Raw genomic sequence first — 18124 nt, 5'->3', positions numbered from 1 at the left:
CAGCCACATGTAAATGTAGGATCACGTGGTCACAGCAACTGTACCGCTATTTCAACCATTCTCGCAAGGCCCGGATAGCTCAGTCGGTAGAGCATTGGACTTTTAATCCAAGGGTCCAGGGTTCAAGTCCCTGTTCGGGCGGCACTATTTTTTTAGTATTTTTGTTTTTTTTTTCTTCCTATTTGTTGTTGATTTGTTGAATTTATTTTACACTTTATTAAAAAAAGGAATATAAAATTGAATGTTTCAATAATGCCAACGTTTCATGCAGTATAACTCGGTGTAAACGTTTATTTTATTGGATATAAAATATTTTTAATAACTAGATATGAATAATTTTTGATTAGCATTATAATAATTATTTTTTTATGCGTTGTTTATTCCAAAATAGAAACTGTAAATAAACATTAGGTAAGCAAATTAGCAGAGGTAATTCAATTTAAATTAAAGATTGTCTATAAGAATACCAATTTCATTAACATCAGGAAATTAATTCATTAATAGCTTCTAATTACATTTCCACAGTTTTTAGACAAATGTTTATTACACACTGTCATCAAAAAAAAAACTAAGTAGCTACATACTTAGATATAAGTACAGTCATCAATGTCAACATAGATATAAGTTCACTTCGAGCAGCACCAAGTCCAAGCCAAACACAGCACCCTCGGCGCCTTCACAACGCGGTCGGCAGGCGTCGCGGGCGAACGCACCCAACTCACGAATCGCATAAATTTCGCGCGAACATGCACCAACAATAAATACCCGTAAATAGTGCGAATAAAAACATTCCAGTGTCAGGAAATGTCCCGGGCGTCAGTTTTTAAAACATACTTTTAATAATACGTAATCATGACTAAATACAAGCTTAATAACACCGTCAGGTCCGCGTCAGAAGTCACTTTAACTTCCTTCATGACCGGGAGCACGGATTCGAAAAAGGAAGATAAATACCAGTTAGATCTGGACACAAATCAGAATGACAATTTAAATTCGGTTTCTAATAAGAATTTAGTATGTCCGCATTCGTGCGGGTATATACAGAATCGTTTGACGTCTCTAGTGAAAAGTGATGGGTTCGGGGTTGGACTGAACGAGCTGAAAGTGGAGGGTATGGACAAGAATGTATGTTTGTGTGAGGTGTATAATGGGGGGTGTAAGCTGTGTCCGAGGCCCAGCTTGGCCCCGACTTTATCTCTAAGTGTGGACGCGAAGGACTGCGCTGCGTGTACTGGGGCCTGTAATGTACCTTATTCCAGTAAGTACCTAACCCTTTATTTTATGCTCCCACACTAAGCAAAATCGACGTTTTGTAGGCGAAAATATCATTCACGTAAGTGATGTGTAATTTAAAACTGCTGGAGGCATACCTATAGAAAAAAATAAAATAAAAAACAAGCAAATACCGAAATAGATTTCATGTTGTTGATTGGTTTACAACGTAGAGTTGCTAATTTTCATTACCTATTTGTACCTATTTACAAAAAAAAATCGATAAGATGTTTAGAAGTTAATATATATGAGATTTGGTTGTCATTGTTGTCAACTAACAGTAAAAACCAAAACAAACAGTATGTCATATAAAATATTCTTATATCAGAAGGAGATAAGTTGACACAAAAAAAAATCCATTAAAGAATATTCCATAAAAGTCAACTGGATCAAAGTTTATAAACCTAATCTTTACATTACACATATGTAGGTACATAACTTTGCATCATAGATAGGTACGTGTTACTTTGCAACTTAGATTATAGCTCAGGAATTTTACACCTAGATTAGGAGGCTACATTTTGTTCGATGTTGCTGTTTTTAACATGGTAGTTATCATGGTAAATTACCATGCTTATGTTGGCTTATTTACCATGATAATGACATCAAACAATTTTAAACAAGTAAAGTAAATATTCTTTATGGCACCAATAATTATACATTTTACATATATGTAAAACTACAAAGAAATTTTAATGAAACAATAGAACGCGGTAACAACAGGCGGTCTTATCGCTAAAAAGCGATCTCTTCCAGACAACCTTTGGGTAGCAGGAAATGTAGAACTCAAACAAAATTCAACAGGTAGTGCACGGAGTGAAATATGGAGACTATTAAACACAAACACACATATTACATACTACTACCACAACAAGCAACAACAAGCTTTCCAGATAAGAAGGAAATACCAAAATTAGTTTATATTTTTGTTTTCATGTTACTGTAAAAACCTATTCTTCTTTAAAATTAATAGGCAGTCCACTATTTGTTATTCTACAGGGCAAATAAGCGTAAAAAACGTAAATTTGGTACTTTAGTACTTTTTTACACATCATGGTGTAATTTAAAAATAAGCACTTTATTTCCGAATATTTTACGGTTGAATTAACTATCTCAGCAATCTAAAAAGGGTTATAACCTCCGAAATGAAGTCATGCCACCGATCTTGATTCAACCCAAGTTTCTGCCAAATATTGACTTAAGTCAATATCTATATTTTATACTTGTTTTATATAGAATAGGTATATACGTATACACCATACCATACCATAATATCTGATAATTTTATTGTGAAATACATTTCAAAACCGAACACAATCGCCGTATTGTAAATTTCCACGGTATTGTACAAATGTACACGTATCACCTTGGCTTTGATTTGCTTGCCGAGGGCGTCCCCTTACATGACAAGTGTAAGCACGATTTATGCTTACATATTTTTACTATGAAACTTAAGATCAACATATACTGGAAAGTACAGTTGAAGTATGTATTAAGCATTACTTTGCGATATGCTGGTTGTTGCACAGCTGTGATTCGACAACTCGAATGTAAAATAAAATAGGCCGGTTGAAACATAAATATGTTTATAGCATTTTTATGTTTTACCTATATGTTACATCACTTGTTGTTTTTATGTTTTACTTGAGCATATGGTACAAAAATAATGTAACTTGTTAATGTGTTTTTAATAAAATAAAACGATCGTTAATTATTATTAAGGTATTAATGAACACTAAATACATACTAACAATATGAGTATAATTGGAAATAAATGCTTTCCGTCGATTTAGTAACTTAAAAACCACCTAAAAAATTAAACTAACTACTTATATCATTAAAATCTTAACTTTCCGTCTTGTATTGATCTGTTATTAATCTGTTCCCGCCTTAATCAATAATATTATTACTGATAACCGAGTAGGTACCTAAGTCAATTAAGCGCAAGTAAGCGAAGTGTGACCAAAACACCTGCACATAGATTAATCTCTAATAAAATTTTCCGTCAGAGAAAATGAAACCAAGTTTATTAGATGATTTTACATACCATACTGTTTTACCCTTAGATATATGATTAGTAGACATCGTATCTTTTACAGCATTTTTGGTAACACCACTCCGTGTTACCGAAATTGGTATAGATAATTCCAACTGAAATGGTAAATTAAGGTTAATATTAACGTAATTAATGCTAATTAATCATTATTAGGGTTGAAATTTTTTATACCGATTCGGTTAACACCACTCCGCTGCACCAAAAATGCTGTTAAAGTTACGATCATTGATGATTAGCTTGTTTTTCTTTAATTACAAGATATGTTATTAAACGTGCCGATCAAGTGAGCTATTGCGCAGCTATCATTTTAAACATAATTTTTTAAAATAGTCTTTTCTTTGACAATAAACCTAGCAACTGTATTTTCAAGCTATAAATTCTAACTAGGTAGGTACTCAGGATAATCACTGTACTGTACTTACAATAAATAAACACACATTTATGTGTGTTTTCAGAATGTGCGTCATAGGCAGGGAAGCTTGACCGTTCCGTTGTCATTATTATCATGTTTCTATTACCTCTACCTTGTAGCTACGCCGTACCTGGATGCTATAATGTAAACAAAAGTTTGTCTTTGGTCGATGATTCTTTGGTCGATGATTCTTGGCGGTTTAGTGATGGTTACCCGGTTTATTATTGCTTTTCAATCTATGGGTCGAGCCTACATATCCTACATAAACAGTTCAACGCAGAAGGGGAAAATATAACTCATGCTAGCGGGTCACGTCACAAAAAAATTGATACTGCTGGAGAATTTTCTGCGTTCTCCAAAAAACAATAAAAAGCCCTAATTATCGGTACAGTGCTCAGATAAAGGTTGTCGTCCTCGTCTTTTCACTCTCTGACGCTAAGGGCTCATTTAGACGATGCGAGAACTCGCACGCGAGTATCATTACATTGCGGTTTTTGATCGGTCGGTTGAATTGGACGTAAACAACAGTCCGCAATGTAACTAAAATCGCATGCGAGTTCGCGCGCCGTTTAAATCAGCCCAAGTCTCCAATTCACCCAATCATCAAATCAAAATGCATGTGTAAAAGTTTTACACATAAGATCCACATATCCTATTCATATGGGACAATGTAATAGTTTTACAGTAAAACTATTAAATTGTCCCATATGAATAGGATATGTGGATCTTATTACGTTAGAGTTACGCACTGCCTTCCTGTGAAGCGTCGTATGTGTACAAAATTACGTACTCAGATAATTTTATTTCTAAAAATATGTATAGGTACCTAATTTTATTTATTTAGTTTAGTAGAGCGAATGAATTGCTAAACAAACATAAGGGCTCACAATTTGCATGAAAAGTAGCACGTTGTTTTGTCAAGTGTATACTACTAAATGCAATGTGTACCTAACTTAATACTTACATCATTAGTCATAGTCATTATTTATTATCGCTATATGACTACTGTACAAGTAATCTTCCCATTAATGTGACGAAAATATTAATAGGTACGTAGATAATTTCTGAATCTGAGAATGACTATTGAGGCCCCAGCTGAGACCGAATCAAACAATAAGCCTTAGGGGCTATTCATAAATTACGTCATTTCAAATTAGGGGGGGGGTCTGGACATCGGATGACGGTAGCATGAAGTAGGAGGAAATGGAATCATTTGAAGCATGATTTTTGGATGATTATAGGGGAGGGGGGGTCGAAAATCGTCAAAAATCGATGACGTAATTTATGGACAGTCCCTTACGATTAAAGCTGCAAAAGTGAATGCCCACTTTAGGAATTCATTCATAAATTGAGTATGCACTTTTACAGGTCGCTGTACATTCTTATATTCTTCATTTTTAGTCAAATTGTCATTTGGCAATTAGCTTTATCGCTTTAGTAAAAGTGTGCAAATAATGTCAACTTTTCCCATGCCATATTTACCTTCGTCTACTTACTACAAAAGAAATGCACTTCAGTGACTTAACTCTATGTATACCTAAACATTTTTATCCACCGGCTACATTAACTACTAATTAATTACAAATAGGTACTTGAAAAATAAACTGATTGAATTACGATTTTAATTTGATTGAACCGAGAAGTGAAGTTTTTGTGCTAATTTCTGTACGCGCTATTTTTTGCTGACGGCTAGGTGAAAAGGCATGCCTAGCTGTCAGCCGATGGATTCAAGGCCAAGTACTGTATTGATAATACTGAGCGCTTAGTAACTTTTAGGCATAAATTTAAATACATTACGGATGTGATCACTTTTGTGTCGGCAGTGTGAAATTCCTTAGGTTAGTTGTCTTTTTGAATCATCTAAAGATTCTAATGCATAGTTACCGGCCACCAATAGTATTCTAAATTCAAATGTTTTGCCTTATTACACCGTTACGGGGTTTTTAACACTGATAAACATTGTGTGTTTTTTTCTACTTTTTAAGTTACCTACGTTCTACGCCCAACGGCGGCATACAATTTCTGCGAGACAAAATATCATCTGCCAATAATAATAATAGTTTGTAAGTATTCAAACAACGGCATGTAGATGTCGCTGTACTAAATTGACTAAAAAGGATGAACGATCTTTAGGTGTGATTGTAAAATCCTGTGCTACGGACAGGCAATCCCGAGTGGGTTCAAGTCTCACGTCAGCCACGGTTGTTCAGTTTATTTTTTATTTTACTGCCATATTTATCCAATTCCACACACGCCACCATCACCACCTACTCCTTGGATCTACGTAATCTTGCTAATAAACGTTTCTATTCTATTCCAATTACATAAACAAAACAGTCCGCTTTCTCTCAAACACGTAGGCAATCGTAGGCTAAACTAAACCTGTCACCTACAAGAAACAAGTTGTCAATTCCAAACACGGGGCACGTGGGTCACCCGTGCCGCGCATGCAGCCGCACGTGTTGCTCAGACATACAGGTTGTCATCCAAACGGGTCAGAATGGGGAACAATGAAAATATATTATCTTTTTGCCAAATTTGGGACTAGTTACTTTGTTGTTTTCAAGATTTTAAGTAAGAATGGGAAATTATGAAAGAATTAGGTAATTCATAAAGTCGCCATGCCTTTTACGGCTTATGCATTGTCACTGCCAACTCAGTGTATTATTATTTCAGTTAAGTTATTCACCCTGGAGGCCATGCTTTAGACGTAGCAGACCCAGCGGCGCGCCAGTTGCTAGTGGTTTGCAGGAGCTATATCAGTCCGAGCCGTCGTCGCTAGCCGGATATCCTGACATTCCTGACGCGAATCCGCAAGTTCTGGGTTACTATTCTACTTTTTTGACACTACTGGTGTCGTCTATTAATAGAACGGTACCTTAATACTTGTCACTCTGTACGACATGCATTAGCCGTAGCAGACCCGGCGGCGCGCCGGTTGCTAGTGGTTCGCGGGAGCTGTATCTGTCCGAGTCGTCGCTAGCCGATCCTGACATTACTGACGCGAATCCGCATGTCCTGAGTTACTATTCTACTTTTTTGACACCACTGGTGTTGTTTACTGATAGAACGGTACCTTAATACTTGTCACCCTGTACGACATGCATTAGACGTAGCAGACCCGGCGGCGCGCCGGTTGCTAGTGGTTTTCAGGAGCTATATCTGTCCGAGCCGTCGCTAGCCGGATATCCTGACATTCCTGACGCGAATCCGCATGTCCTGAGTTACTATTCTACGTTTTGATACCACTGGTGTCGTCAGAGACGCGTTGGACAGAAACCGGTGGAGACAGATCATCCGCTCCAGATGCAACCCTGATACTGACCACGATCCTCAGACATGAGGGACCGACCAAAGAGAGAGGTGTCGTTTACTGATAGAACGGTACCTTAATACTTGTCACCCTGTACAACATACATTAGCCTAGCCGTAGCAGACCCGGCGGCACGCCGGTTGCTAGTGGTTCGCGGGAGCTATATCTGTCCCAGCCGTCGCTAGTCGGATATCCTAGTGAGACACCGCCGGTAGATCCTGGGTTTCAAGAGGTTTACCAATCGCTAATTTTTCTTTTGTACATGAAAAGTTTTGAAGTACCGTAAACTGCTATATGTGAGATCATATAATTGGCTCTGTATCATTATTTATGTTTTTATTAGCCCTTATAGCTGTTGGTTCTCCATGTAAAATATATAAAATAAAACTTTTCATTTACAAACGAAATTTTTCCACTATTAAATGTATACATATGAAACATATACATCTACAAATGAAAGCAGTACGTACCTATTCTGATAAGCTAAGTAGGTATTTTAATTAGGTACTAGCATACTTACATAACGAAACCTAACTACTACTGTTTGCACAAATTATAGTCAAGTTTTTTTTTGTTATTTAAGTTAGTTTTTATTTTTTTGGTATTTATTGTTTGTTTTTTAATCTAAGTACCTAATTGTAGTTTATTATAAATACAAACCATTCTATAAATAAAATATTATAGCGTCAACGTATAGTGATTATAAATCAATAATTTATGTTATAACAAGACGATCTAAATAGAATCTAGATCTTCTAGATTCTAGATGCTTCACAAAGGGACAATTAACGTGATTGTGGATGTGCTTGAATTCCTAGTAATTTGATTTACATACCTATTATTCCCATGACAAGTAGAATAATTGCTGGTATTAATTGATGTGATAATACTGATAATAGTAGGCTTATTATGTTTGTGTGACAACAAAAACCAGCCAAGTGCGAGTCGAACTCGCGTACAAAGGGTTCCGTACCATTAATACGCAACAAACTGCAACAAATCACGTTTGTTGTATGGGAGCCCCACTTAAATATTGACTATATTCTGTTTTTAGCATTTGTTGTTAGAGCGGCTGGATCGATTTCTATCAAACATAACTGAGAACCACCGTAACGAAACTCGCTTTCACGTAAAAAAAAAACATAGTCGAAATCGGCCCATCCGTTTGAGAGCTACGAGCCATAGACAGACATTGGACTTAATACCCCTCTTACGTTGGGGGTTATAAATGAATATTAGGGTGAAGTAAATGCATTATAATTTAAATACAAGAAGGTATGCGCTTATATAAACAAGCTCCTTGTGACGGCAATGTCTGTAAATCAAGTTTGCGGTATCGGATAGCTGATGAAGTGGAACCTGAAGCCGAAACATGACACTGATGAGTTGATAACACCGGTAATATAATCTTTATAGAGGTAGGTCGCGCTTAAATTCGAAATAAGAGCCTTGGCGTCGTGGGGTTAGACAATAAAGCTAAACGGGCAGCGATTTTGGCAACCCTGACTGTGCAAGTGTTATTTAAACGTCATATTTTCATAGAAGTTTCACGTTTAAAATAACCGTTGCACAGTCTGGGTTGTCAATATCGCTGCCAACTTAGTTTGGTCTAACTCTATTCTGATTGTAATAACAGGTTATGAATTTGATCAGGATTTGATTTAGATATGATCTGTCAGTGTCAAAAGTGACATATATTTTAACCAGATCACTTGCGGCAATGTTTGTCATATATCATAATATCGATCAATATGTAAAGTTCTTACTGCGGTGGCTGCATTGATTTGCACCTCGGAGTAATTAACAATGGAGCCGCCATTAACAGGCATTCCCCTCTGTCGAAAATAGGCGGCCAATGGTCAACCATATGTATGGACTGACGTTTATCTGACATGACGTACCTATACATTTGATGTGCCCCTCCCCCGCAAAAAACGGCAGACTATTTTGTACCGAAAATTTTAGACATGGCGTCTCCGTTGTTAATTACTCCGAGATTTGCACAGACATCTTTGTCAGTAGTGAAAACTGTGAAAAGGCGCGAAATTGAAATTTACCTTTATTAGGGTTCCGTGGCCAAATGGCAAAAAACAGAACCCTTATAGATTCGTCATGTCTGTCTGTCTGTCTGTCTGTCCGTCCGTATGTGACAGCCCCTTTTTTCCGAAACTATAAGAACTATACTATTCAAACTTGGTAAGTAGATGTATTCTGTGAACCGCATTAAGATTTTCACACAAAAATAGAAAAAAAACAATAAATTTTGGGGGTCCCCCAAACTTAGAACTGAAACTTAAAAAAAAAATTTTCATCAAACCCATACGTGTGGGGTATCTATGGATAGGTCTTCAAAAATGATATTGAGGTTTCTAATGTCATTTTTTTCTAAACTGAATAGTTTGCGCGAGAGACACTTCCAAAGTGGTAAAATGTGTCCCCCCCTCCCCTGTAACTTCTAAAATAAGAGAATAATAAAACTAAAAAAAATATATGACATACATTACCATGCAAACTTCCACCGAAAATTGGTTTGAACGAGATCTAGTAAGTAGTTTTTTTTTAATCATCATAAATCGTAAACCGCAATTCTATTATGTTGCTTGCTGCTACGGAACCCTTCATGGGCGAGTCCGACTCGCACTTGGCCGCTTTTTTAAATAATCGCGCCCACATTTTTTAAACTTGCCGCTTTTTTCTACTGACGTAAATGGCTTAACATACATGGCTTAGCTATTATTTATTCCTACAAAAGTTGGTCACACTCGGGGACCTTCACCAATACCCGCCAATTTACAATATTGCATTTGGCAATAATATATTATGTATGTAGTTTTGACATAACATACAATGTTGTAATGACAAATATTGCAACTTTCGTCGTTAAATAAGTGACTGGCTCCTCGTGAGTTGCAGATGTTGCGATGCGTTTGCATTACATAAATTAGTTATATTACATTAGCGTTTAAATTATTCAACGTACAAATATGTAAGACCAAATTCAAGTTTCAAGATTTTTACAAATATGTTATAGTCAAAAGGAGATAGAAACTTCACATGTTGAAGAAAAATTGAGAATTTAAAATTAGTGTAAATAAAGTCTGTAAAGAATTGTATTCTAACAGGAATTCAAAATTAAACCAAATTTATGTTATTTCTCAGTTACTATCTTTTACCAAAAAGTGTTATAATCAGGGAAAAAGTCAAAGTTCATTAGCATTTGCGGAAATTTTCTCTTTTTTTAATGTTGATGGTTCATGGGCCGGTCGTTGTCCGTGAAATTGTCAGCATAAATCATAATTTGACAGCGAAGTTAAAACATTGTTAGACTAGGTAGGTATTGAATTTCATTAGTTAGACGCTTTCGCTGCATTTGTTTATTTTTATTTGTTTCTCTGTTTGTCCTCAAATGACCATTATGTTACTCTTTACTAAGGGTAGTACCCGTAATACTAAGTAATAGAGATGCACCGGATACCCGGTTACTATCCGGTATCCGGCCTATCCGGCCATTATTTTACTATCCGGCCGGATACCGGATAGGGACCTACTATCCGCCGGATACCGGATAGTAACATTGCTTGATTTTAGAGTAGACAAATTGGATTTAAGAATCAGACGCGGTCATAATCGTACTTATTTATTATTTTAACATAATTTAAACATTCCACTGACTTGCACGCGCACTCATTTCGAACCTAGAAATGTGTCCGCGCGAACGTTCACTAGGAAACAGGTCAAACTTGCAGTATGCGCACCTGAAACACCGAAATGTAGGTATAGTTCCGCTGGCCGAATATTCGGCGGCCGGATACCGGATATTCGGCCGTTGGTTAGGCCGAATATCCGGTATCCGGTATCTGGCCAAACAACTATCCGTTGCATCTCTACTAAGTAACCTACTAGTATGGGAAAAGTAGCATATACAGTGGGACGATTTTTAGGGTCATTCCGCTAATTTCCGTCGAGGCTCTAATTTTTACGTCCACTTGACGGAATAGCACACCACATACAGGCACATACTGGCGACACGTTAGCACAATAAACAAGACCGAAGTGATCCCATAAGTGTTCCGTGAATAAAGTTTTGTACGGAACACTAAAAAATCCACGTAAGACTTTCAAGGACACATTTGATTACAGCGCCACCTAGCGGGGAATAGCTTTCCAGAATTTAAGTTCCCACAAAATTGCAGCCGTCAACTAAATTGAAGTAAAATCGGCCAAATTAACATGTAAAATGATCCAATTTTGACAATGTGAGCAGGAAGTCCGCAAATAATTGTGATAATTCGCATCGAAATAATAACGCTAGCGTAACTAAGTACAGTCACCATATACCGAAGCGTTCAAAGTGCTCAAAAATATCTGCACATAATGTGATAATAGAGATTTTGTTCAGATATTTGTGAACATTTTGTTCGCACCGATATATCTGATGGCGACTGAACCCCAGAAAAAAGTTTTAAGTACATTAAATGACATAGATGCCGCTGCTAAAAATAATACCATCTAATTCAACTTATTTTTTTACGAGTTACAAGTACTAATCCTATTATGGGTAGGTATATTGTATGTAAGTACATAAATATACAAAATACAAAGGTATATACCAAGCAAGTTATATTTACGAGGTGATTGTAGGTCATTTAGGTACTTACGCAATAAAAGTAAAAATACGACATAAAAATTATAAAATTTGAGTAATGAAATTATTGCCTACCCAAAACCACCCAAATACCTACAGTCCACAACTATAATGAAATGAAAATATTTCAGGCAACTACTAGTGGTGGTGGTAATACTAAGGTCATGTGGGGTAAGACGGACATAGTAATAACATAAATTTGGTTTAATTTTGAATTCCTGTTAGAATACAATACAGATTTTACACCTTTACACTAATTTTTAATTCTCAATTTTTCTTCAACATGTGAAGATTCTATCTTTTTGACTATAAAATATTTGTAAAAATCTTGAAACTTGAATTTGGTCTTACATATTTGTACGTTGCATAATTTAAACGCCAATGAAAAAATACTCGATTACGAAAGCAGAAAGTGAATTCTTGTTTGATAATTAATTATGAAACAGGAAAAATAAATCTTCTTTGGCAGCCAGTTACGAAAACCATAGTTATGAAAACGGACCAAAGGAATATGTAATGTAATTACTCGGGACAAGAGTACAAGTATGAGGATTCCCTGCAAGTGGTACTCTTATCCCAGTGTTTGACTTACCCCATCTGACCTTACAACTATGGTGCGCAAGTTCAATGACGTAGGTAATTAAATATTTACCAATCTTATTTTTGATGCTGGCTTGGCTCGAAAGGCTGGGTGAAGATTGGGCAGCCAATACCAATAGGGTCTATATGGGTCGACCAACTGGACGCCGTCCTGTTGGTCATCCTAAAATATGAATTATGAACTCCGATGGCTTGGCCACCTCGAATGGATGGTTGAAGCGTAGGGCAGAGATATAGTGAAGGCATCTCCGTGAGCAGTGGCGGATTTTCCCTAAGGCACAGTAGGCCCGGGCCTAGGGCGGCAAGATATTTAAGGGACGGCAAATTATTACAAAAGACATATATCTCAAAATGTAGTCAATATTATGGGTGCCTTGTAAGGGGCGACTACAGGGCCTGGGGCCTAGGGCGCCAAAGTCTGCAAATCCGCCACTGTCCGTGAGCTCGGCGTCGGCGAAAGCTGGCGTAATACCGCTCTGTACCGAGCAAAGTTCCGTGCTCTTGTGTTGGAGGCCAAGACTAATTTGGGTCATCGCGCCAGCCAATATGTAAGTAAGTATTTTTGATGTTGCTCGTGTTTATTACTCCTTTTGTGAAAATGTTTTGCTTTAGACTTGCGAAATTCTTACCTGAATGAAGATATTCAAGTTAAATTTGAACCATTCAGGAGCTTCTGGGTTATAATTTGGAGGGTAGGGGGGTTTATCTTAGAAGAATTACACGGTAAAAACCTCTAAATCCGCGCCTAATCGACGGAAATGCCTAAAAACGGCGCAATCTTTAAGGAAACGTCCCATCTGCCGTAGAGAGATCAAATTCGATACAGGTCCCAAATCTTTTTACGTCATTTCAATTTCCTTACTTGGAAAGGTAATTGTTAGCTAATTAGTTTTTTTCAGATAATTGGTTGGTCAAGGCAGGCAACCGAGTGCGCCTTCCTACTCGTTCCATTGTTTTTAGAGCGGTTTTTGCGTTCTCAACCCATTGGAATGTGTTTCTATTAGGTCATTAGGTCATACACAGATTTAGATGCTGGGTTGGGTTACTTTGGCCATTTTGAATTTCACAAGAACTTATGGTACATGGCTTACAATACTGTTACTGAACCTTAATACATTCGGCCGTTAGGCATGAGAAAATTGTTAACTACTTATTCTTTTATTTAACCATGTGTAAGTTTTACTATTGCATTGAAATTATGGCATCTGGCTCTGCCAATGTACTGACAATTTTGTTCCGAACCCTTTGCACGTAGACGTAGGAGAGGATGATAAGATTTGAACAAAATTTGTACGTCTTTTTTACTGAGGCCATTACTGAGTCCAACTGAGTCGTTTGATCTACATGTGTTTAAATTATTCAAACAAATATGTAAAATATTTGATTTTCACTGGACGAACTCTACTGCATCGTGGTAGTATTCTCATCCGGCTCGATGCCTACCTATATTATGTAATATTTATAATTATCATTTATTTATTTTTCATCTTAAGTTAGGTTGTTTTTAACATGAATATAAAAGCACATAAAAAACAAAAAAAAATACATATAAACACATTATAAAAAACCTAACCTAGGGTGCCGCAGGCAGCGGGGCAGGGCCCAAGCTGCCGGTGGTCAGGGCCGCAGAGTGAGGAACCGACGTACTATGTATACGCGCCGTGTCCAAAATTATTGTTAACAATATAACTATATAAAAACGTAAATGGACGGCTAAAACAAACCATTATTTTGACCGTACCTATTAATAATTCAACCTGCACCGAATTAATCCCGCAATGGCCAAAGTTACCCTCCAATGCTAATGTAGCCTGAAATTTACTGACACACCTATGCATTATACAATACAATACAATACAAATACTCTTTATTGCACACCTCATTACAGAAAACAATACAAATAATACAGGAAGAAGAGGTTAAACAACAGGCGGTCTTATCGCTAAAAAGCGATCTCTTCCAGACAACCTTTAGGTAGCGGAAAATAAATAAATTTATGTCATGTCAGTAGGTGTTTTATATTCAATGGAATGGAATTCCTTGCCGGCGTCTATATTTCCGTGTTCTTATAACCCGGCAACCTTCAAATCAAGAGTGAACAGGCACCTTCTGGGCGAGCTCGCTCCATCGTAGGCCACGTCTACGCCTCGGCTAGTCTGTGGCCATGAGTAAGCCCATTCATAATAAAAAAAAAAAAAAAAAAAAACAATATAGGATTATGTTGGTCCTTAATAAACATTTTTTTTATTACGGTATGTTTTAAGAAACACTCCCACGCATAAAGTAATTTACGACTTATAATAAGTAGGCGTTGTTCATACAAATTTCCGCAAACGATCTATTCGCAATAGTTTATCGCCCTCGTAACATTTTGACGGCCAAGATCAATTCATCATGGATCGTCTTATCTATTTTAGTGCCTAAGAAATGCATTATATTTATGAGCTCTTACAGTGGCTTAATTAAATATGTGGGCGGATGGCGATTCAGGATATTACTTCTGGGTACTTATCCAGTGAGTCACTTATTACATAACAATATTTGCTTAATGATTATAAAAAGGCCATATCAACTACATAAATAAATGCTTTTTATTAAAGACTCTTAAATTAAAGAGCCCTGAATTAAATAATTTACTTGTTTTTTACTTTTCATGTTTAATTTCGTATAAGTATAATAGAGTTAGACCAAGAAAAGTCTGCAACGATGTAGGTAGGTAGCACACGCAGTGCAAGTGTTATTTATTTTTTATTTTTTTCTAGCCTACTTTGGTGTCCCACTGCTGGGCAAAGGCTATTTATACGTCATAATTTCATAGAAGTTTATTGACGTTCTAAAATAACACTTTCACTGCGTGGGCTATCTAAATCGCTGCAGACTTTTCTTGGTCTAACTCTGTTACACCTGGACCACATAAACGCTAGGCTAAGCTGATTTAGACTCTATTGTGAAGAACACTATACAATCTTTTCTTTCTGGCTGCAGTCGGATAAATTGAATTTAACTCACGGGACGGGATTATTATCTACATGCCTATGGAGGCATGTAGATAATTATCACGCATTTAGGCCCAGCGTGATTATAATTTTTCTTATGTTTAATATGAACTTGCAAACGAACATGGATGAAAAATTGGGGCAATTCACACTTAGCAATAAAAGTATGAAATTTGGAAAGTAGGCAAGCTTAAAGAACCGGGCCTTCTTTACCGCAGGCACCTTCCTTTGCGGAATTCCATTGTTACTTTTCCCTAGTTTTCCCACGCATGTTATTTTAATTAGTACATACGTATTACACGTATAGTATTTATATAAATATGTACACCAAAGAGTCACCCTCTGTTATCTTCGCAACTTAAATCTTTCCCACATTCCAATACTTAAGGGGCTCCCCCACGCCAATGACCTTCGATCTGAACCCCTTAGTTTTCTAATGCTTTTTGTAGATTATCATATTAACAGCAACGGCTTTAAGCAATATTAGTATCCCATATTTACTTTAAAGTTCATTGTCTACGAGATATTTGGCATCAAAATTGAACAATTTTAGGCCAAAAATCTGGTTTTCTGGCCATAACTTTTGTGTTAATTAGTTTAAAATTAAAACCTTGGACACGATTTTCGAGACTTCAAAGACGAACCCAAATATGTAGATATCGTACATGTAAGATCCTTCACTGCAAACTAGATACGAAAAAAGTGTTTTTTTAGACAATGTTTAAAAATTCATAAAAAAATAAGTATTGTCTTTTTTTTCAAATTCCGGTGGACAAAACCGGAGATAAAAGATTGAAGAACCAGTAACCGTTTGTCTTATAAGTCTATCCGTAGTGCAAAAAAAGGAGATGCGATTCAAAACTTGTCAAAAATCGATGAAAACCTCGGGTAGCCCCTTAACAAATATGACGTTTTAAAATTTTCCTCGCATGATTCATTGGAACAAACGATTCAAGTAACAATATTGAGCCTTGTCGAGACAATGGTGAGGTGCTCGTCTTTGTGAGTTAACGGAAAACTCCAAAATGACGGATAAAAGAATAATTAACTGCCGTATTCGAACTTCAAGATATCCACAAGAGACGACACGTACTAGATCCATTCTAGATAGGTACGTTATAATTTAGATATATCAACTAGTTCTCTTTTGCAGCGGAATTCGGGCAACCAATGTCACTTTTACGTTAGATACAGTATGATATCTATTAGATGTGAATTGGATCTCTAAGTCATATCCCGTGGAAATCGTTCAAGAGTATCTCTAGAATCGCGCAAATGTCAAATTTGACAGGTTATTAGATCTTTAACATATCGTTATCGTATCTTGGTGATGTCTAAAAGATATCTAATAGATGTCTATTTCAAAATCCGAATCGGGCCCTAAGTGTATTAATGACGGATGAGAGTAAACAATTTTACTTAATAAGTACGTCATTTCGGCACGTCTGTTCAATAACATACATATTGGTAATTAAATGACGTAAAAGTATTATTATGCTTATTTTGTGCTAGAAGTATAAAGTTTATTGACAAGCGATGACACACGACGAATTTTATATTAAACCAAAGAGAATAGATAGTATAGAGGGGTCCTGTCATAGTAAATTTTGTAGTCACAGTAAATTTACTGTCACCTATCGACACACGACTAAAACTCAAAATGAAAACGTATAAAATTAGAACAAAAAAAATATGGATAAATGATTTTATTATTTTTATATCATTTTTACCCATGTTCATTCACTGATATCTATTGTCACGCCATCTAGCCGAGCGTAGGCCAAAGGTGTGTGCGCCATCTATCCGAGAATGACTTTTTCTTGATTTCCGAGGCACGTTTTTTCCTTAGACTTCATTCATCTTATACGAAGTTACATATGTCTTTGATTAAACTAAGGACCCGCCCCGGCTTCGCACGGGTTACACAAAACCGTAACAAAGTATACACTTAAATCTTACTATAGTGTCATAGTGATTTTTGACTCTATTGATAGGTGAAAACCGCATGAAAATCAGTTTCCGTCTTGAAAGTTTTTGAATTTATCGCGAACATGCACACAGACAGCGGTGGGGGGCTTTGATAGGGTTCCGTCCACCCAAAGGGTAAAAACGGAACCCTCTTAATAAGACTCAGCTATCCGTCCATCTGTCTGTCACTAGGCCGTATCTCATGAACCGTGATAGCTAGACAGTTGGAATTTTCACAGATAATGTATTTCTGATGCCGCTTAAACAACAAATACTAAAAACTACGGAATCCCGGTGGGTGAGTCCGAATCGCACTTGTCTGGTTTTTTTTTTTACATTTACATCATGCAGAATCCAGACGGGTGTTAGACTGTAGTGTATAAGTTTGAATAATCTCAGGTGAATTTTCCGGGCTCAGACCCTAATATGTTATACAAAAGATATTGTTTCCTTTATGCAGTGGTTACAATGCTTACTGCTAATAGCCCCGACGTAACGGGAACAACCCATTAAAATACCCACCCACCCAACCCATTTAAAAAGCAAATTTACCATTGTAATTATATGGTTCAAATTCTTGAATCAGTCCATTCGGGGATAACACGTTTTTGTTATCTCAAAAAACAAGACCACCCTAATTGTTCTCTGAACAAGCTGTCATATGAATTTGAACCTTAATACTATCACGATAGTTGCTTTTTAAACGACATGGTTGCTTTGGCACGAGCTGTAGACCGCTCTTAAAAGAAACAAAGGCTTTTGTTTCACGGATTAGCAACCGAACTCGAAAAATTCACCTGAGATTATTCAAACTATAATGTAAGATTACGGGTATTACATATAGCGTCAACATGTGGACGCG

The 18124-nt window shown here is 36.7% G+C and overlaps 2 protein-coding genes, 1 long non-coding RNA gene and 1 other non-coding gene across 5 annotated transcripts in view; 3 read left to right on the top strand and 1 right to left on the bottom strand.

Moving 5' to 3' along the window:
- Positions 1-18124, bottom strand: part of LOC134667540 (prominin-like protein) — a 494736-nt gene that overhangs the window by 298667 nt on the left and 177945 nt on the right. The window lies entirely within an intron of this gene.
- Positions 1-18124, top strand: part of LOC134667574 (uncharacterized) — a 92990-nt gene that overhangs the window by 1072 nt on the left and 73794 nt on the right. The window lies entirely within an intron of this gene.
- On the top strand, positions 69-141 carry Trnak-uuu (transfer RNA lysine (anticodon UUU)). Its single transcript has one exon. It is a non-coding gene; the product is annotated as a tRNA-Lys (tRNA).
- LOC134667544 (sodium-independent sulfate anion transporter-like) overlaps positions 669-18124 on the top strand; it is a 53547-nt gene continuing 36091 nt past the window's right edge. Inside the window, exon 1 of the mRNA XM_063524968.1 lies at positions 669-1258. Within this exon, the coding sequence (XP_063381038.1) occupies positions 853-1258 (406 nt within the window). The 5' untranslated portion in view covers positions 669-852. The remainder of the gene's footprint in view (positions 1259-18124) is intronic.

Source organism: Cydia fagiglandana, chromosome 9 (genome assembly GCF_963556715.1).
Source record: "Cydia fagiglandana chromosome 9, ilCydFagi1.1, whole genome shotgun sequence".
Lineage (NCBI taxonomy): Eukaryota > Metazoa > Arthropoda > Insecta > Lepidoptera > Tortricidae > Cydia > Cydia fagiglandana.
The sequence above is the reverse complement of the archived record's forward strand: the minus strand, read 5'-3'. Positions and strand labels throughout refer to the sequence as shown.